A 22,055-nucleotide genomic window follows, 5' to 3' on the forward strand; every position below is an offset into this window, starting at 1 on the left:
GTGGAATATTTGCTTTTCTTTGTTACCACTGTAGAAATTTTATAATCTAGTGCTCATTTTAGTACCTCTATAAAAATAAGTCCCATTTGTTGATATATAATTTCTTAGGTTGATGAAAATGTACCATTCATCTTAAGAATTATCATACAAGGTATGATATTTCATCAAATCTAGGAGACCATCAATTTGAAGATGCACATTATTTTATGTATCACAAAAAAAGAAAATAATGTTGCCATGTGTGGTCAGATGCCATTGATTATAAATACAACCAGGTTTAAGAGATGCTAAAATAAAAACTCCTCAGATTCAGTGGCTATAGAAGTATGAAAATAAACTGTAGGGATTCCCTTACAGCAATCCATGACTCCATAGTATCAATGTCTTCTTTTTTTGGTCAGGAAAATAATCTGACAGGCTTTATTACATGAGAAAATGAAATTATGAATCACCTGTATTTTTATTGCTAATGTTATAGTTGCCAAATACTGTATGTAAGAACTAATTAAAAGTTGTTTTGAAACTATTTTGCAGTATATATCCCTCTTTAACTGTTTTGTTCTTTTCCTTGAACATTTTTACTCAAAAACTAATTTTAAATTAAATATCATTTACCATTAAGAAATTCCCTGAAGAAATTATTTGTATTATTTATAAATTGGTTTTGGGTGGGGTGTGTGTGTGTGTGTGTGTGTGTGTGTGTGTGTGTGTGTGTGTTTTTGTTTTGTTTTTTGCAGCACTGGGTCTGGAACCCAAGGCCTTCACACAGAGCTACATTCCCAGCCTTTTTTTTGTTTCGTTTTCCTCATTTTTTAATTTTCAGACAGGGTCTTTCTGTTTTGCTAAATGCTCCAATCTTTGCTCAAACTTGGGATCTTCCTGCCTCAGCCTTAGCCCCTCATAGTGCTGGAATTATAGATGGACACCACCTCATTTGGCTGATAAATGGTTAGGAAAAATACAGAGCTGGGGTTATAGTCCAGTAGTAGGGCACTTACCTAGCATATGTGAGGCTCTAGGTTCAATCCTTAGCACCACAAAAAGAAAAAGAAAAAGAAAAAGAAAATCCAGACATCAACTCTGCTTAGAAATATTGGCAAAGGACATAATACACAAAAGTTCAGATGATTGACATAAAAAATTGTTCAGCTTCGAGCTGGTCCTGGTCCCTGCATCTGGAAGGAAGCTCCCTCGCACCATCCCAAGCTCCTAGGGCAGAGAAGGTGAGCCAATCCCAGAACCCAGAAGGAAGCTCCCCCGCCGCCAGCCCAAGCTCCTAGGGCAGAGAAGGTGAGCCAATCCCAGAACCCGGAAGGAAGCTTCCCTGCCGCCATCCCAAGCTCCTAGGGCAGAAAAGGTGAGACGCGCGGGTGCCAGAAGCACCCCCCCCACCAGGGGAAATGAAAAGACACGTAAACAAGCCTCAAAAACAGACTTCTGGATCAACTACAGCAACCCCAAAGGGAAACGAGATGGAACAATCTGATACTCAAGCACCTGGACTCTCTGAACAGGCAACAAAAGAAGATCTGGGAAAAATGAAATCAGAAATAATTACTCAGATAATAGCAAAGATTTTGCTCATGGTGCAAAACATGATTAATAAATCTAGAGAGGACACAGATAAAAAAAATAGAAGATCTGAGAAACATGATGGAATCCCAACATAGGAAACAAATGGAATCCATAAAACAGATGCAAACAGATTTCCAGGAGATTAAAAACACCATCAAAAGTCTGCACAGCAGAATGAACCATTGTGAGGATAGAATTACAGATATAGAAGAAAAGATTGCAATTAGTGACCAGGAAAAGAAAAATTCCTTTAAAATTGTAAAGGAACATGAGAAATCAATCCAGCAGCTGCTAGACGATGCAAAGAAGAATAACAGAAGACTGATTAGAGTCAATGAAGAAAGAGGAGAGAGTGCAGATGACATAAAAAAACTGTTCACAGAAGTGATGGCAGAAAACTTTCCAAGGAGGGGAAAAGAACTTGACATAGAGATAAGTGAGGCAGATAGGACTCCAAATAGCCTTGATCAAAAAAATCTACACAGAGGCATATAATAGGATTCCAGAAACCCAACAGAAGAACAAAATTCTACAAGCAGTGAGAGAAAAGAAACAAATCACATACAAAGGAAAGCCCATCAGAATCACAGCAGACTTCTCAATGCAAACCCTCAAGACCAGAAGAGCTTGGAGTGATGTATTTCAAGCCCTAAAGGAAAACAGCCTCCAACCCAGATTGATGTACCCTGCAAAACTATCTTTCAAAATTGATGGAGAAATAAGATACTTTCATGATAAAGAGCACCTCAGGAACTTCGTGAATAACAAACCAGCACTCCAAAAAATTTTAGACAATACCCTAGGAAAAGACAATGAGGATCATAACCCCAGGAAATCCAGCAGAATGAATCCATTGGGTGTGACAAATTAAATGCAAAGGGGGAGAATCAAACGAGAAGGTTATGACAACTTTTAAAACTTTTAACTTCATCTCCCTAATGAGTGTATAATTCAATCTTGTTATTGTACTGATTAGTATTTTTCTGATTTTAGAGTTGTACACCTTTCCTTGTGCTGTACTGGCTATTTATCATCTTATATCTACTTTGTAATTGGGTTGTCTATTAATGAGTTATAAGAGTTCTTTATATATTCTGGTCATAGGTTATAGGCATTGTAAATATGGTCCGTTTAAGTACTGCTTCTCATGTTAATGATGTCATTTAAAGTTCTAAATTTTGATGGAATCTCATTTATCAATTTTTTTCTTTTATACATCATGTCTTTTGTATCCTAGGTAGTTCTTGCCTACCCTAAATTCATAAACATTTTCCCTTATAATTTCTTCTTAAAGTTTTATACTTTTAGGCTTTCATATTTAGGTTCATAGATCCCTTCACGTTATTTTCATGTATGGAAATAAAGGGTTGAGGTTAATTTTTTATAAATGGATACCAGGTGTTCTAGTGCCATTTGCTGAAAACACTATCTTTTCCTCTGCTCTTGAATTGGGTTTATATTCTATAAAATGCTAATGTTAAATAATCTTTCAAAACTCAGTGGACCATATATGTGTGGTTCTACTTCTAGATTCTCTGTTTTAGTCCAGTGATCTGTATGTCTGTCCTTACACCAACACTGCCTTGATTACTGTAGCTTTAGAAGTCTTAAAATTAGGTACTAAATGTCTTCCAACACTATTTTTTTTCTTTTTACTTTTCTAGGACCTTTGTACTCCTACATAACTTTTAAATTTCAATATCCAATTCTTCATTTATAGCAAGTATACAAAGATCTGAATTTTTATATGTACCTTGTGTTTGTGTTTTCTAATCCTGCTAAATGCAAATACAAATTCTAGGGGCTCCTAGAAATTTCTTAGTATTTTCTCTGTAGATGATCATTTCATCTACTTATAAAGATTTGCTTCTACCTTGCCAATCCTATCCTAATTGTCTCATTTTATTGCCAGACTATTTTGGTTTGGGCCTAGGTTTCAAAGTTTAATGGACAGATGAAGAGTAAGCATATCTGCCTTTGTTCCCCACCTTAAGGAGAAAGCATTGTAGCTTCTCCATTCATATAAGGCGTTCTCGCTGGAAGTATGGAGTACATGTCTTTAATCTGTTGAGAATGTTCGGTTCTACTTCTAGTCTCCTGATAGCTTTTACCATGAACAGTTGTAGAATTTAGTCCAATACTTTCTCTCCAACTAGTGACAGGATCATATGGCTTTTTCCTTTCCTCTGTTAAAATGATGACTTTTGGGGGTGGATCTTCCAATGCTGAACCAACACTGCCATCCCTATAACAAAACCACTTTGTACATCCTGCCAGATCTGACTTCCAATAGTTTGTTTTCTTAAACAAATTTCTATCTATGTTCATACTTTTTTCTTCTATTATCTTTATCCAGTTTTAGGATTAACACAATGTTGATTTCCTAAAATGAGGGGAGAAGTGTTCCTTCTTTTTTCTGCTTTAATTATTTGATATAATTTATCAGTTAAAATGTTTATGAGCCTGCTGTTGTCATATAGGTAGGCTTTCAAGCTAGGAATATACTTTCTTTAATAGGTGCCATTCAAATTTTATATTTCCTCCAGAGTTAGTTTCATTAATTTGTCTTCCAAGGTACTTCTTAGAAGTTGTCAAATTTATTTCAAAACAGATTTTTGTACTATGCTTTCTGTATCCTTTAAGTTCTGTAAAATCTGTGGTAATGTCTCCTAGATCTTGATGTTGTAATTTTAAAAATGTATAATTGATATTGTGTAACAGGAAAAAGAGGTCTAAAGGTGCAGGGGAAATGGGAGGGGTAGGGGAAAGGAAAAAAGAGAAAAGAAAAAATATGAGAAAAGGAAAAAATTGGAAACAAAGTCTTTGCAAATAGGGAAGGGAGGGCAGGGGAATGGGAAAAAAATAAAGAACCAAGATACTCATGTAATGGTACAAGATCCCAATGATGAATATAACTGTATTTTATACCTAAAATGTACCAATAAACTAAATGGGGAAAAAAAAATTGTTCAGCTTCATTAATTTATATTATTGCTTTTTTTATATGTTGCTTTAGTTAAAAAGTAAGAATGATAATACCCAATTTTTAAATAAATGTAAATTGATTTAACTTTTCTAAAGTTAATTTAACAGTATTTATCAATAACCTTTAAACTGCGTTTATCCTTTGACTCAGCAATTCCCGACCTACAAATCAAAGTTTAAGGAAAGTCAGAATTGTATGAAAAGTAGTTGTCCACACACAAAAAACTCAGCCAAATATCTGACATTAAGAATTGGTTATTTTTATAGGTATTTGATCATTTATAATTTACTCATTAAAAATTATAGAATTTATTAATATGAAAAAGTGCTAAATGAAAGAATTAGGTAAAATGATATCTATGATTTTATTTGGTCTTGTAAATTATAAAAGCATTTACATCCTCCATTAAAACAAATTATATGGGCCAGGGATCTAGCTCAGTGGTTCCTTCTCCTGCCTCGCAAGTGCAAGGACCCGAGTTTGATCCCTGGTACCAAAAAAAACCAAAAAACAAATTACATGGATTGAGAGTGATAATTTATATGGTTTCTTTTTCCTATTTTTTAATTTTCCAAGTTTTCTTTCCTGAATATTATTTATAAGACTATAAATGCTATTAAGCTATTTGATTACATTAATGACATATTTAAAAGTATTCCATTTATTCCAATTTTTGTATGTAATATGTATTTATATAAGACTCATAGAAATAAAAAATGTAAAAAAAATTCTTAAAGGTAATTCAAAATAGATACTTCATGACGAGATAAACGAATACAAATAATATGAAATTTTAATATTAGAGGCAGTTAGTTTCCAGAATTCAAATAATAATTTTTTCTCTTATTTAAGATGTTTTACATCAGAAGATGACTGAAACATGTGCTACCGCTCATATTGGTGGGGTTAATATTGTATTACTGGAAGGGATTACACCAAATATACAGTAAGTATGTCAGTTTTTATTATTTTCTTATACTTATTTGTCATAGATTTATATAAAAAGTTATTTGAACTGCATGCTGAATTTTGAGGTTTATACACATTGTTAGCAGATACTGGATTCTATCATTAAGAATATTCCCTAATGAAATACCTTTAGAACAATGATTGTTTTCCTTTCTAAAAATGATTTTGCTCCCTGAACCCAACCCTAGCAACAAACAATGAAAACCTCACTGGTAGTATATTGTAAGATTGTCTAACAGGAAAAATGATCTCAGTATAAATTTTAGTTTGGCATATAAGATTAAAATGTTCATGTAGTTCAAATAGTTAATTTTAAAATTACAAGCAAAGTATATATACTATGTCTCAATTTCATATTAAATAATGTCTCATGTTAGTAATTATTCATATTCGTAATGGATTTTAAAATTTTCTCTTGCCATTTTTGAGTTTAATGAATTTAACAGTTAAGCCTATGAAATCTTTTTAATAGTTAAGGCTTTTATAGAGAATATATAATATGCTTTTATTTTGACTTTTTTATTATAACTTCTGTTTTTGTATTTATTCAAAATTGCTCTGTTAATGGGCACCTTAATACCTCATTCAGAACACTAATCTGTTATTAATACATGTAGCCATTTGACCTTGTTTGTATCCTTGGTATACTTTCATTCTTAACTTCCTTTCATTGGGACAATTTTATGTTGTAATTACAAGATGTGTTGATAATTTAGGTCAGATTTTAAGAATTTGTTCTTCCTTAATATTATAAATAATATTGTACTACTGTATTATTGTCCAATAGTGCTTTCATTTTGCTAAATAACAACTAAATTGAAGATGTTTCCATACTGTAAAAATTAATAATCACAGATTGACTAAGAATAATCAAAGCTGTAGTCATATTTTAAAAATCTGGAAAATATGATTGCTCTGTTGAGAAACATTTTCTGAAATATGGTTTTGAAAGTGGAATACTGCTTTCTGGTCTGAGTTTTATTTAAAATCAGTAACTTTTGAGAATCATTAATTCTCAAAACTTTCTGAAGGTTATCTCAGGAATAGTTTGGACTTGAAGCTAGTATCAAAGGCAGTGTATTTTATAATACCTGCCTGGGGTCCAGATCACATTTCTAAGCAGTCTTTTCAAGAAAGGGCAGGATTGGCCAGGGATTTAGCTTAGTGGCACTGTGCCTGCCTTGCAAGTGCAAGGTCCTAAGTTTGATCCCTGGTACTGAAAAAAAAAAGAAAAGAAAAGAAAAGAAAGGGCAGGAAATTCTAATGGTTATGAGAGATGAGATCTTTCTCTATTGATTCAACATAGAAGAAAGGGAATTTTATTAAATGATTATAATATTTTGAAGGGCCTACTGAGGTCAGGAGCCTTATATCAATTATATTATTTAATCCTCTCTGCAGTCCTGTGAACTGAAATGGTTTTATCTCTACAGAGTGAGTTTAGATTCAGAGAGATCAAAATATTTGCCTAAAATATTTAAAATTGTACAGTTAGAAGGGATGCCTGAATCTGTACTCCTTCTACCTTGTCATGATGCTTCTGCAGAAAGTCATCATAGACTGTAAATTCTATGACTTATTCATTGACTCTCAATTTTGAAAACCGTGGTTACTTTAAGCTATTCAGAAAATGAACCAAATTTATTTAGATGCTCCACATGTTCTATTTGTTGTATTCTCTTGGATCTCTTACCTCCATTATCTATCATTTTTTAAGGGGATCAAACAATATCTCAATTTAAAACCTTAATATTCTAAAACATGGGGTTTTTTAAGGTAAAAAAACATATTGTAGGGCCGGGGATTTAACTCAGTGGTTTCGCTGCCTTCTGCACAAGCGCAAGGACCCAAGTTTGATCCCCGGTACCAAAAAAACTCCACCACATTGTATATTTGCTATTTCCTTCTTTTCTGCCCCAAATAAAAGTACATTAAATCTTTTATTTGAAAAATAAAATAAATTGAGATTCAGAGATCAAAACATTTGCCTAAAATACTTAAAATTGTACAATCAGAAGAAATGCGTGTACTCCTGTACTCCTACCTTACAGTGTTAAGACTTTAAAAATTTATTCTTTGCCATTCCATCTCCAATTGAAATAAAAAGGAAATGGAATGAAAAAAATAGTTCAAGAGGTACACTGAAGGAAAATTTCAAGAGTGGGGATTTAGAAAATTTTCCTGATAATTCTCATGTTGTAACTAATTTATATATGACTGTTTATTTGCTTCCTTTTTGTTTTCCTGCTTTCTCTTGAATCTTCATCTGTAGACTGGAGGATTTTCCTACATCTCCTACAAGTACAGCCAAACAAGAGTTTCTGTATGTCCTATACTCTCTTTTGTGGCTTTGTGATTAATATAATTTTGCATAGTTTTAAAGATAAATATTTAAATTATCTTCCTAGCTGTGAAAAATGCTATTTCATAGCTTTAATATAGACAAATATAAGGGCCAAGGATTTAGCTCAGTGGCACCGTGCTTGCCTCACAAATACAAGGCCCTAAGTTTGATCCCTGGTACTGGAAAAAAAAATATAGACACTTATATACATTAAAGCTTACGATATTTGAAGAAGTCAGAAAAATATACCTTTTGGGTAATTTATACCTTTCTTTGTTGTTGCTAACAGGCTGTAACACTGCAGTGTGTTGCTTGTGGGTTTTTTAGATGTATAATTGTTAAAATTTTGATTATCACAAGTGTTTGTTAATACTTGATATGATAATAAAGCTAAAAAGTTTTCACTTTTCTAGAGCTTTTACTAATTACAAATAATTATTAAAATTAAGAAAGCATGTGTACATTTTCAGCTTTATAATTCTGTGTTTAAGATGAGAAGAGTTTATTACCTTATTGACGAACTTTATGACGTTTACTTTTATTCATTGAATTTCTGGATAAATAACAAAAATATCAAAACACACTTTATTTTTTTCCCCATTAAGTTTATTGGTGCATTTTAGATATAAAATACATTTACATACATCATTGGGATCTTGTACCATTACATGAGTATCTTGGTTCTTATTTTTTTCCCCTTCCCCTGCCCTCCCTTCACCCCCTCCACTCATCCCTATTTGCAAAGATTTTGTTTCCATCTTTTTCCTTTTCTCATAATTTTTCTTTTCTCTTCTTTTCTTTCCCCTACCCCTCCCACTTCCCTGCTCCTTTAGACCTTTACTTCCTATTACACAATATCAATTATACATTTTTAAAATTAAAATATCAAGACCTAGAAGACATTACCACAGATTTTTGGGAATTTAAAAGGATATAGAAAGCATATTTCAAAAATCTGTTTTGAAATAAGTTTGACAACTTCTAAGAAGTACCTTGGAAGACAAATTAATGAAACTAACTCTGGAGGAAATATAAAATTTGAATAGCACCTATTAAAGAAAGAATATTCCTAGCTTGAAAACCTACCTATATGACAACAACAGGCTCGTATGCATTTTAACTGATAAATTACATCAAACGGAAAAAAAAAAAGGAACACTTGTCCCCTCATTTTAGGAAATCAACATTGTTCTAATCCTAAAACTGGATAAAGATAATAGAAGAAAAAAGTACGAACATAGATAGAAATTTGTTTAACAAAACAAACTATTGGAAGTCAGATCTGGCAGGATGTACAAAGTGGTTTTGTTATACGGATGGCAGTGTTGGTTCAGCATTGGAAGATCCACCCTCAAAAGTCATCATTTTAACAGAGGAGAGGAAAAAGCCATGTGATCCTGTCACTAGTTGAAGAAAAAGCATTGGACTAAATTCCACACCTGTTCATAGTAAAAGCTGTCAGGAGACTAGAAGTAGAACCGAACATTCTCAACAGATTAAAGACATGTACTCCATACTTCCAGCGAGAACGCCTTATATGAATGGAGAAGCTACAATGCTTTCTCCTTAAGGTGGGGAACAAAGGCAGATATGCTTACTCTTCATCTGTCCATTAAACTTTGAAACCTAGGCCCAAACCAAAATAGTCTGGCAATAAAATGAGACAATTAGGATAGGATTGGCAAGGTAGAAGCAAATCTTTATAAGTAGATGAAATGATCATCTACAGAGAAAATACTAAGAAATTTCTAGGAGCCCCTAGAATTTGTATTTGCATTTAGCAGGATTAGAAAACACAAACACAAGGTACATATAAAAATTCAGATCTTTGTATACTTGCTATAAATGAAGAATTGGATATTGAAATTTAAAAGTTATGTAGGAGTACAAAGGTCCTAGAAAAGTAAAAAGAAAAAAAATAGTGTTGGAAGACATTTAGTACCTAATTTTAAGACTTCTAAAGCTACAGTAATCAAGGCAGTGTTGGTGTAAGGACAGACATACAGATCACTGGACTAAAACAGAGAATCTAGAAGTAGAACCACACATATATGGTCCACTGAGTTTTGAAAGATTATTTAACATTAGCATTTTATAGAATATAAACCCAATTCAAGAGCAGAGGAAAAGATAGTGTTTTCAGCAAATGGCACTAGAACACCTGGTATCCATTTATAAAAAATTAACCTCAACCCTTTATTTCCATACATGAAAATAACGTGAAGGGAATCTATGAACCTAAATATGAAAGCCTAAAAGTATAAAACTTTAAGAAGAAATTATAAGGGAAAATGTTTATGAATTTAGGGTAGGCAAGAACTACCTAGGATACAAAAGACATGATGTATAAAAGAAAAAAATTGATAAATGAGATTCCATCAAAATTTAGAACTTTAAATGACATCATTAACATGAGAAGCAGTACTTAAACGGACCATATTTACAATGCCTATAACCTATGACCAGAATATATAAAGAACTCTTATAACTCATTAATAGACAACCCAATTACAAAGTAGATATAAGATGATAAATAGCCAGTACAGCACAAGGAAAGGTGTGCAACTCTAAAATCAGAAAAATACTAATCAGTACAATAACAAGATTGAATTATACACTCATTAGGGAGATGAAGTTAAAAGTTTTAAAAGTTGTCATAACCTTCTCGTTTGATTCTCCCCCTTTGCATTTAATTTGTCACACCCAATGGATTCATTCTGCTGGATTTCCTGGGGTTATGATCCTCATTGTCTTTTCCTAGGGTATTGTCTAAAATTTTTTGGAGTGCTGGTTTGTTATTCACGAAGTTCCTGAGGTGCTCTTTATCATGAAAGTATCTTATTTCTCCATCAATTTTGAAAGATAGTTTTGCAGGGTACATCAATCTGGGTTGGAGGCTGTTTTCCTTTAGGGCTTGAAATACATCACTCCAAGCTCTTCTGGTCTTGAGGGTTTGCATTGAGAAGTCTGCTGTGATTCTGATGGGCTTTCCTTTGTATGTGATTTGTTTCTTTTCTCTCACTGCTTGTAGAATTTTGTTCTTCTGTTGGGTTTCTGGAATCCTATTATATGCCTCTGTGTAGATTTTTTTTGTTCAAGACTAGCTATAGTCCTATCTGCCTCACTTATCTCTATGTCAAGTTCCTTTCCCCTGCTTGGGAAGTTTTCTGCCATCACTTCTGTGAACAGTTTTTTTATGTCATCTGCACTCTCTCCTCTTTCTTCATTGACTCTAATCAGTCTTCTGTTATTCTTCTTTGCATCGTCTAGCAGCTGCTGGATTGGTTTCTCATGTTCCCTTACAATTTTAAAGCAATTTTTCTTTTCCTCCTCACTAATTGCAATCTTATCTTCTATATGTGAAATTCTATCCTCACATTCATTCATTCTGCTGCGCAGACTTTCAGTGGAGTTTTTAATCTCCTGAAAATCTGTTTGTATCTGTTTTATGGATTCCATTTGTTTCCTGTGTTGGGATTTCATCATGTTCCACAGATCCTCTATTTTTTTTTTATCTGTGTCCTCTCTAGATTTATTAATCATGTCTTGCACCACAAGCACAATCTTTGCTGTTATCTGAGTAATTATTTCTGATTTCATTTTCCCAGATCCTCTTTTGTTGCCAGTTCAGAGAGTCCAGGTGGTTGAGTATCAGATTGTTCCATCTCATTTCCCTTTGGGGTTGCTGTAGTTGATCCAGAAGTCTGTTTTTGAGGCTTGTTTACGTGTCTTCTCATTTCCACGGCGGGGGCGGGGGGGGTTGCTTCTGGCACCCACACGTCTCACCTTCTCTGCCCTAGGAACTTGGGATGGCGGTGGGGGAGCTTCCTTCCAGGTGCTGGGACTGGCTCACCTTCTCTGTCCTGGGAGCGTGGATTGGCAGCAGGGGAGCCTCCTTCCGGCTGCTAGGACTGACTCACCCTCTCTGCCCTGAGAGTGTCGAATGGCAGCGGGGGGGAGTCTCCTTCCGGGTGCTGGGACTGACCCAAAACAGACTTTATTGGCTCTGGTTTACATCTATTCAATTATTATTTATTAGCTTACATATTATGCATTAGAAACTGGGTTAGGCTCCGGGGATACAACAGTAAGAAAATGAGAGCTCATCTTTGTAGTGATATGACTTGTAGGCCACTCTTTTCCTTCTAAAGTTTTCTGCTAAGAAAGGTAAATTTCTAAGATGTAGTGACCAAATGGGAAAGAATTCCAGTGACTTTTAGTAGTTACTAAATAGCATATGATCACTACAACTCACATCTGCATTTAAGAGATTTTTCAGGCAAAATGGAATTGAAATAGGCAACATAGGTCAAGTTGTATAAATTAAGTCTACTGTCTCCCCCTGCCTATAGGGGACCTCCCAGCTCAAATAGGGAGGGTAGGGGTGGAACCAGAGGTAAAGATAATGATTGGTATAAGACCATCATATTATCAAACTCTAAGGGACACCATTTGAAGTGGGGATATCATTTATGTAGATTACAGTGTGTATGGGGCCCTCTGTCAGGCAAAACATCTCCTGAAGTCTTTTACATCAAAATACCCAGTAGTATCTGTAGTACAAGAGCAACCAGCCTCATCAGTTTCATTTCTGTTTTGGCATATAATTGAGAATCCTTTGTTATGCTTTTATTGTCAAACGTAAGATTTAGTTATATTTCTAGAGGTTATAAATCTAAACAGTGAGTAGATGTAGCTTGCATATTCTGTCTTTCATTTTTAGTTTATATTTCTCACTAAGTGTAAAGAACTGAGAAAAGTCCAATTCAAAATGATCAAGGCTACTAGTCTTAATTAAGAATTAATAAGTTCCCCTGGATCCACTGTGAACTTCAGGAACCAGTATAGTTCCTAATCAGGCAAAGACCATTTCATAGTTTACTTCCTGAGTCCATGGTATAGGGCTTTTTCAAGCAAGCCAGTCTGCCTTTAATTTTTTCTAGTATACTAGATCGTTAGAGTAGTTCTTTTGACTCTTAGATTAGAATTTAAGAAGTATAATGAATGTTTTTTAATAGTATCTCCGTTAGTGTTTGCACAGATCCCTAATAATAAGTTAGAGAAGAAATGGAGCTTTGAACGGGAAAAAAATCAACGTGGGATTTTGTGTGTGCATGTATATATGTAATGATATGTCAGTGTTCGTGCTTTTACTTACATGTGAGCATAAATTTTTCTATAAATTCTTCCTATTAGAGAAATAGTGATCATTCAATGCAGTCGAAAATATTTATGTATTACAATAATTTAGAAAACATTTCAGTATTTAACACATGAAATATCTTTTTAGCTCATTGAATGATTTGAGTATCTATTGCTCTCAATACTTTTTCAGATTTTTTTTCTTTATTTGACTATATTTTCATGGTCTTCCTTTTTATTGATAGAACTGTAGTGAAATGTAGTATTGCCAAGTCCCAAGCTCTCTATAGTGCCCAGAGAGGATTGAAGACGAATAATGCTGCTGTGTTCAAAGTAGGAGCCATCAGCATCAACATTCCTCAACACCCTGCTACATTACATAGCATGATGGTTCGAAGTTCTCACCAACTATCTAAACAAATCTCAGACCTCATTAGGCAGCCTTCTACAGCGTGAGTTCTCTTATTTGCATACTGATTCCTTATAATACTTCAAGGTATTCTTTGCTGTGTTAACAATGTTTGGAGGAAAATAAAGGGTCATTTGTAAATACTGACCATTGTAGACAGTGGAGGAGCAGAGACAAATTAGACCTGATAATGGGAGAATCTTCTTGGATATTCTTAAAGTACTGTGTCAGAAATGCAGTTTTCCGGGTTCCATGTTGCATAAATAAAGCTGAAGTGATCCTAGAAATATATGGGCATCACAGGAGATACTAATAAAAAGAAAATTGGCGAATTCTAGAACTATCAATTCTCGTTTATTTTGAGTTCATTGAAATTTATAATGATGTGAGTTTTATTAGTAGCCTTGACAATTTATGTCACCATGCATGGTATGTTCTTTATATGAAATTATTCTGTATGATTCAAGATGGGATTTAATGCTACATAAATATTTTAAAGTGCAGTTTATCAGTCCTTTGCACATGAACCTTTATTCCTTTAGGTTCACAGCCACTGTTCATGGATTAAACTGCATTAATGAGCCTTATTCCTGGTCTCCAAAAGCTGTAACTAATAAAAATTTACCTAAAATATAAAATATTTGTCTTTTTGCATATCCTGTAAAGTACAAAACAATTGGTTTGTCTTTTGATGGTGTCTTAAAACTTGTTTTCAGTAGTTTTATCTAGATCTTTCATTCTTGTGTAGTAATTACAGCTGAACTTGATTAGTAAAAATTTTTACTAATGGAATGGAATATAGAATCCATTGAATAGAATATAGAATCCAGAATGTCTTTATAAATCTTAGCATCTCAATTGCTTAATTACTCTTAATTTTAATTGTTCTTAATCATAATTTTTCTTATTATAATGTATTGTCAATGGAATGCAGTAGTTAAAAGTCATACTCTGAAATCAGATTAGTTGGGTTCAAATACCAGTTTCACCACTTTCTAGCTATGTTTTTTCATTTGCACAGTAGAGGATTTGTGAGATGAAACAAGACACTAAAATTACTACCTGTCATTCAAATAATTACTGTTATTGTTGATAATGGTATTATTATTACCAAATGGTGGCAGTAGTATTTGCAGAATATTAATAGTGTTAAAGTCTACAGTAGAGTGCATAATGATTAAATCATAGAATTTGGAATAAGAAAACTTCAGTTTAAATTCCAGTTTTATACCAATGACACAAATCACCTTGGGAGAGTATAACTTTCCAGATTCTACTTTGTTATAACTTCTTGTCTGCTTTTCTATATCATCATTTTTCAGTGACTATTTTTCACTGAGAAATACAATTATTTCATTTATTAAAATGGTAGCTATTAGTTATATTTTATAATTTTTAAAAAATATTATTACCCTTCTGGTTTATAGCCCACAGCCTGTGAAAGAGGATATTGCAACACCGCTACCTTCTGAAAAAACCCCAACAAGTGTTAATCAAACTCCTGTTGAAACAAATGAATTTCCTCAGCTACCAGAAGGCTTAGAGAAGAAGCCTATTGTTCTTAAATTCAGTACCATGTTGGATGGTATAGCCATTGGGGCAGCACTTTTGCCATCTCTGAAAGCAGAATACAAGATGGGAAGAATGAGAAGTCATGGAATGACAGGTAACATTACATTTTGAATTTAGCCTCTTAAAATTCAGGATTTTCTGAGAAATTTTGAGATAAATTTTGTTTTATAAATATTATGTAAAAATCTAAAAAAATTTTACCACAGAACTTAAAATTATTGGGCCAGGTATTTAGCTCAGTGGTTCCGCTGCCTGCCTCGCAAGCATAAGGACCCGAATTCAATCCCCAGTACCAAAAAGAAAACTTAAAATTATTTAATGATATTCTTCAGTCAACTGAAATGTATCAGCATACCTCTTTGAATGGTCAAGTTGCATCCTGCTTTGAACTCTTCAAAATTATTCAATTTTTGAAGCCATTTTTCCAATTTAAATACAAGTTGAGTAACTGAAACAAACACCTGTTAAGTTTTTATAGTCTGAATAATTTGGTTTATTGTCTCTTCCCGCATCATGAAGCCTTTTTTAAAATAATTTTTTCCAAAATAGCTTGAGTTTTGCTACTTATACTTAAGTTTAATATATCTGAAATTTATTATTTTAAAATTTGGTGTCAAGTAATATTATTCATATCCAACCATCTCAGCATTGTTTATTAACTAATCATTTTTTTCGGTGATACATAATCTAAGAATTAGTCACATATAAAGTGTTTTTACACATTGGAGTCTTTTCTGAGTTTTCTGTTTCATGGACCAGTTTGTACCAGTATCACATGATTGCCTGACTTTTCCTCTTTGCTCTTATTTGTACATTTTACAATCAGTTTGTCAAGGTCCCTGAAAAATGTCTTTTTGACTAATTATAGAAACTTAATAACTTGATTTATTCATTTGGGAAGAATTAACCACTATATAATATTTAACCTTCCTATTCCCAAATAAGTCTATTCCTCTGACTATTTAGGTCTTCTATAGTGTTTCTATAGAGTTTTAAATTTTTGTCCTTAAATTTTTTGTGGATCTTTCTCAGGAATATATATTTATTTAGATACTTGGGAACTTTGTGTTCTTATTATAATTATTACAAATGTTATTTTGTACAAAATGGCATTTTTCTAAACTATTTGTGTAAATGTGTGTGGCACTTGTATGTTAATCTTATGCTCAGTGACCATGTTAAACAATTATATTATTACTAATAGGTTGTAGATACTTTGGAGCTTTCTCTGTAGAAAGTCATATTTTTTGCAGATAACATACTTTTGTTTCTTCTTTTCCACCTTTTATGCCTTTTATTTCCTTTTCTTGCCTTACTGTACTTGCCTTGTCTTATTCCTGTTTTTTAAAGAAATCTACATTTCACCATGAGTGTATTGTTTAGTGTAGATATTTGCTAGGCTTCCTTATCAAGTTAAGAAATGTATTTTCCTAATATGCTAAGAGTTTCTATGAAGAATACAAAATTGGTGAATATGACCAGATACTTTTTTGTGTATCTATTAAAACGAAAATATTTTCCCATTATCCTGTTAACATGATATATTACATCAATTTTAGAACACTCATATATGTATGTATGAAGAAATGCATACACATATATTTACATACATGTGTGAATGTACAGTGGTACCTTGGTTCAGAAGTGTTTGGCAGAATTTTGTTATTGTTTGCAAACTCTGCATCGGGTGACAAACTTGACCACGGCCGTCTTTCCCACACAAACATAAACATGGCCATCTCCAAAATTGTAGAACAGATGAAGTTTTTGAACTGAAGTACTACTGTATATGTATCTCTAGCCCCAGTATTTTGAGTTTTGTTTATTTATAGTAATTTTACCACTAGATTTAGACCTTTATATTACCAGAACAGAAGAACTGTCAAATGAGTTTCCAGATTTTGCAGAAGTCTTAGTCTTTCAATTATTGTGGGCCAATGTTAACAATAAGTTAGACTTATTTTGGTCATTTATTCCTGGCACCACTGAAATACAAGTGTCAATAGAAGCAGCAAGTCGAAAGCCAGATAAGCAGTTTAGAACCAGACAGATAGGAATATTTAAAAGCAGAATAAACATATTGTCAAATATCCGGACATGTAAGAACCCGCAATTGTTGAAATTAAAAGAACAAAACAGCTAAAGAATGACCAGTAGTAGTGATAAGGGATGAGCACTAACTGAGGCCTAGGATTACTTCAGTCTTGATGTTTTTATTTGATGATGTTAGCGGTGGAGGTAGAGGTAGACAGTTCCCACCTCTTGCAGCTTGCAAGTGGTAGTCAGTGAGTCTGCCAGTTGCAGTAATGAATAAGAGATCAAAGCAGCTAGGGTTTTTCTACACATTTCATAGATGCTGCCATTGGTGAGTGAACATTTTTCTGTTTATGACTACCCTAGTTCCAAGTATAAAGATTATTGTGTAGTGAATATAGTAAATGTGATCTATAGTAGATAGCCCTTGATTAGTATTTTGAAAAGAGAATTGTTTCTGCTCAGGTGAGAGAACTAGTAATGTATAATAAATTATATATGAAAGTAAAATGGACTATTACTGATATTTGGAGACAATTGAATATAAGATTTTACTGGCTTGAAAAAGAACATGTGCATATATATTACATATATAATGGGAAGCAATAGATCTTGATTTTAATAAGGCTTCTACTCTTTCATGTCTGCATAGACAATTAGAGAAATATGGGCTGAATAATGGTATAGGTTGTATATTTATATTTGTTTGAACAACTATGTGCCTGGTAGTCAAATTAAGAGTTTAAGGAAAAATTCGTAACATACTTGTTTGGTGTGTAGTCCCATTAATAATTGTTAAGGTCAAGGATACATGTTTTTGTATAACTTTATACTTTATGAATATTTTCTATGAATTAAATTTAATTGATTTGAAAGTTTTTTGCTACTTCTTTCCATGCTGACTCAGGATCGGGAGACAAGTTGTTAACTGCTAATGCTCTCTGAATAAAGCACTGTGTGGATTTGGATTTTTTTTTTTAAACTAGGACTAAGTTTTCTTGTTATAACTCTCCTCTATAATTATAATATGAAAAACATTTGTAGGTGTTTATTTTAACACCTAATACAGTGCAGGGTACTTAGGCTTGATAAATACTTCCTAGCTTAATAATACTTGATCATTGACTCTTTATAGTTAACCATTCATATATGTAAAGATGAAGACTATTATGTAATCAGTTTTAAATATCCTGTCATACATTTCAAGGTAGATTGTGGATGTCAACATATTTTTCTTAGATACTATTTTTATAAAAGTTAGAGAAAGGAATATATAAATCAACATCTTCACAAACAGTAACTTTCTTATTTTTTACAGGTGCACAAACAAGGTTTACATTTGAACTGCCAAATCACAGGTTACGTTTTACATCAAAAGTTTCGGCCACAGATATGTCAACCATTCCTCCTTCTGCCAGTCTTAACCTTCCTCCTGTTACTATGTCTGGGAAATATATAATGGAAGAACATGATAGTTACTCAGATCAAGTTTGGAGCATAGATGAACTACCTTCCAAACAAGGGTATTACTTGCAGGGAAATTATCTACGTTGTGTGGCAGAAGTAAGTTTACTTTTAAATGTTATTATTCCTTATAATTTATGAGTGTACCACAATATGTAATTATCCAAACTTTGAAAGTTAAGCATTAAATTGTTCCTGTAGAAGACTTCTCTACTGAGTCAAGGGCATATTTGTTTCTGTCTGTCTCTGTCTCTCTTTCTCTCTCTTGCCCTGTAGTTTTATTGAAACATGCTTTAAAAAAATTCTAGTCATTTTTGAAGCCACCCTCTCCTTACAGTGGATATAACATTCAACATAGTCATAGTTTTATTGCTTAGTTGGTTATTTAAAAACGCATAGCAGGTAATCTTGAAAAGCTTTACATGCTTTACTTCTGTGTCCTGAAGTCAACCCTCTGAGGCAGATACATTTATTCTCATTTTGTAAATGAAGAAACAAAGCCTTGATGTTGTGACAGGATTGACATAAGTATGCATAATTATTAGTGATAATCAAATGTCATTTAGAAAGATAAAATAGATTTATCAACTGATTTCTCAACTAAGGTAAGTTGAAAGCTGGCATACCTGATCACATCATTTTTCTGCTTTATATCTGTACAACTGTCAAAAGTTTAAAAAGCACTCAGACATCTGTTTCATTTGTTTTGTTGATCTGTAAGACAGATATTTGGATTACTTAATATAAATATGAGTTACAGAGGACACAAGTCTAATGGACCTTCTTTAGGCTGTACTTGCCTGAGAATTTAAGACTTGGAATTTCATCTGATAATGACTCTATTTATTTAGTGTAAGTATGAAGCAGAGAGAGAGACAGACAGACAGACTGACAGAGACTCTTTCCTTAAATCTTACAGCTATCAAGTGAGAGAGGCAGGAAACACATCTTCCAGGCTGTCTCTTACGTTATTTGGTCAAGTTGTGAGAAGCAGTTGAACCTTATCTAAAACAATTTGCTATTTGTTTTATAAATTTTTTTCTACAGAATCTGAAGCATCTACAAATTCTTTGCTAGAAATACTGAAGGACAGTTACAGGGAACACATTTACTTTAATACTGATTGGGTTTTTTTAGATCCTATTTGTTTTAGCACCTAAAAATTGAAATTTCTGCATGTGAAAAATGCGTGTACAAAAAAAATACACAATTATAGCAAGTCTAAGATTTACTGAACTATTTTAAAAATAGATAATTTCTACTTTTTACTCTGAAAAAATAAGTGCCCCAATTCTAGTTTAGCAACGTTCTTATTGCTTCAGTTGAAAGAAAATACAATAGCGGAGTACAGTGGCACATACCTGTAATCCCAGCTACTTAGGAAGCTAAAGCAGCAGTATTGCAAGTTTGAGGCCAGGCTAGGAAACATAATGAGACCCTGGCTCAAAATTTTAAATGAATGAATAAATGAATAAGTCAATGACTGAATGCATGAAAAATTGAAAAAAAGTTTAAAAAGTAAGCTACTTCCTGAAAGAAAAGAAAATAAGTTTAATGTACTGCATTATGTAATTTCTTAACATTAGAGATTAGGAATTAAAGTTTGTAATGCAGCAGAACTCAATACTAAGTAAAATAAAAATACAGTTAATTTCAAGCATTTCAAAGAACCAAAAATTGTATCCCTTTTAGATTGCCTATTTTACTGTGGCTTAAAATAAACACACTAGATAATCATCACTGCCCTGTTTGTACTATTCTATGCAAAATAATAGAGCCCAGTGCAAATAAACCCTCTTTGAATTCTCAATACTGCCAAATCTATTTTCTTTTAATTTTTGATAGAAATATAAACCCTGTCAAAATAGGAATGATGAAGCATTTCCCTTAATCATAGGATATTTAAATCTATCTTTCCTATGATACTGAACTTCAATTATGGCCTGTTTTCTATTTAATCTGTTTATTAACTAATTCTTACTAGAAATTTAATGCCTTGTGCTCATAATATGGAACATACTACATTAAAACTTGACTAGATATCTCTTATTTGCTAATTCAAATACAATCCTAGGATCACAATTTTGCTTTTTTGTTTGTTTCTTTGTTTTATAGCTATATCCTTAGCACTTAATGTGAGACAGAGTAAATAGCTAATAAAAATACTTGAATAAATTTAATTTAACTTACAGTGATGCTTGTGTATGATTCTAAGATCACAAAAGTGATCACTAAAAATAAATTTTATCCCAGTCAAAATTTTAATTTTGAAATTAACAGTTTATATAGTTAGAATATAATTTTTATTTTCAAAAGATTTCTCATCCTTATGGGCTACTGTTAAAAATGCACAGTATTTTTAGAAAGGCCCACAGCAGTGTCAGAATTATAATCAGACTATAATTATACATGTAGATAGTAGTCCATTTTCGTCAGAGTTTTGAATTTTTAAGGAAAAATATAAAATTAATAAAGTCAGTAGTGTTCACATAATATTCTGATTTTGTTTGGCAGGTTGGTTCATTTGAACATAATCTCACAACTGATCTTCTAAACCACTTGGTATTTGTACAGAAAGTGTTCATGAAAGAAGTTAATGAAGTAATACAAAAAGTCTCTGGTAAGATGACTTATTTCCTTGTAGTATAGGTACAAGAGTTTATTTTTACTGGCTACATGATGTTCCATAATCTAAAGTACAACTTGATTGACATAAAAGTAGCAAAATCAGATTAGACATATCAATTGATCATAAAGTAGGTTGAGTTTTTTCAGATTTATTTTTATTCTTATTATTTACATAGGAAAAGTACCAGTTAATTATAATTTACTTGAGCAAACAGAAAAGATAGTCAACTTCAAAATAAGAATCATATAAGGGCCAGGGATTTAGCTCAGTGGTTCAGCCGCTTGCCTCAAAAGCACAAGGACCCAAGTTCGATCCCTGGTACCAAAAAAAACAATCATATACTTCTTATTTAGTCCTACATGGTGTTGTGTTTGTTATGCTTCATAATTACTCTTGAATCTCCTGAAGTGTACTCTTGCCTATAGAGCCATGGGAGGTAGTAAGAACTCTTTTGGCTTAATTTCACCGATCCTGATAAACAATCTTTACTAGCAGTATACTAAAAAATCCTCAAAATAAAGTCATTATTTTCTGTCATATTTTTCTCTCTACAACAAAATTTATATTTCCAAGTAGAAGTTATATCTATATAAATTATCTTTATAAAGTATACTTTTATATGAAAGAAATATTATGGAGACAGGGAATTAGCTCAATGGCACCATGCCTGCCTCACAAGCACAAGGTCCTGAGTTCGATCCCTGGTACCAGAAAAAAGAAATATTATAAATCTATTCAGTAATCATTTATTCACAACATAAAAATCATGTGACACCAAGCTAGATAATGAGAAAACCACAAAGATGTGTGAATATAACAGTTATCAGGGAACTTAACACTTTCATTGAGAAGATTAGAAATTTGTACCTGTAGTATTAGAAATTTTACAAAAGTCTGAATGAGTTAGCTAAAGGTTATGAAGAAGAGAAAA

General features: G+C 32.8%; 1 protein-coding gene across 11 annotated transcripts in view; it reads left to right on the forward strand.

The window, feature by feature from the left end:
* The window catches only part of Bltp1 (bridge-like lipid transfer protein family member 1), a 241,252-nt gene that overhangs the window by 164,821 nt on the left and 54,376 nt on the right, over window positions 1-22,055 (forward strand). For 9 of the 11 annotated variants that reach the window (XM_021236449.2, XM_021236454.2, XM_021236453.2 and 6 more), the window contains exons 49-54: window positions 5,414-5,507; window positions 7,803-7,853; window positions 13,262-13,468; window positions 14,853-15,091; window positions 18,350-18,594; window positions 21,010-21,115. In XM_021236449.2, coding sequence (XP_021092108.2) covers window positions 5,414-5,507; window positions 7,803-7,853; window positions 13,262-13,468; window positions 14,853-15,091; window positions 18,350-18,594; window positions 21,010-21,115 — 942 coding nt within the window. The remainder of the gene's footprint in view (window positions 1-5,413; window positions 5,508-7,802; window positions 7,854-13,261; window positions 13,469-14,852; window positions 15,092-18,349; window positions 18,595-21,009; window positions 21,116-22,055) is intronic. The other 2 variants (XM_021236452.2, XM_021236456.2) reach the window with 2 other exon arrangements.

The sequence above is a fragment of the Heterocephalus glaber genome, unplaced genomic scaffold, assembly GCF_053883595.1.
Source record: "Heterocephalus glaber isolate CG9 unplaced genomic scaffold, H.glaber_assembly_v1.0 deba00001586, whole genome shotgun sequence".
NCBI lineage: Eukaryota > Metazoa > Chordata > Mammalia > Rodentia > Bathyergidae > Heterocephalus > Heterocephalus glaber.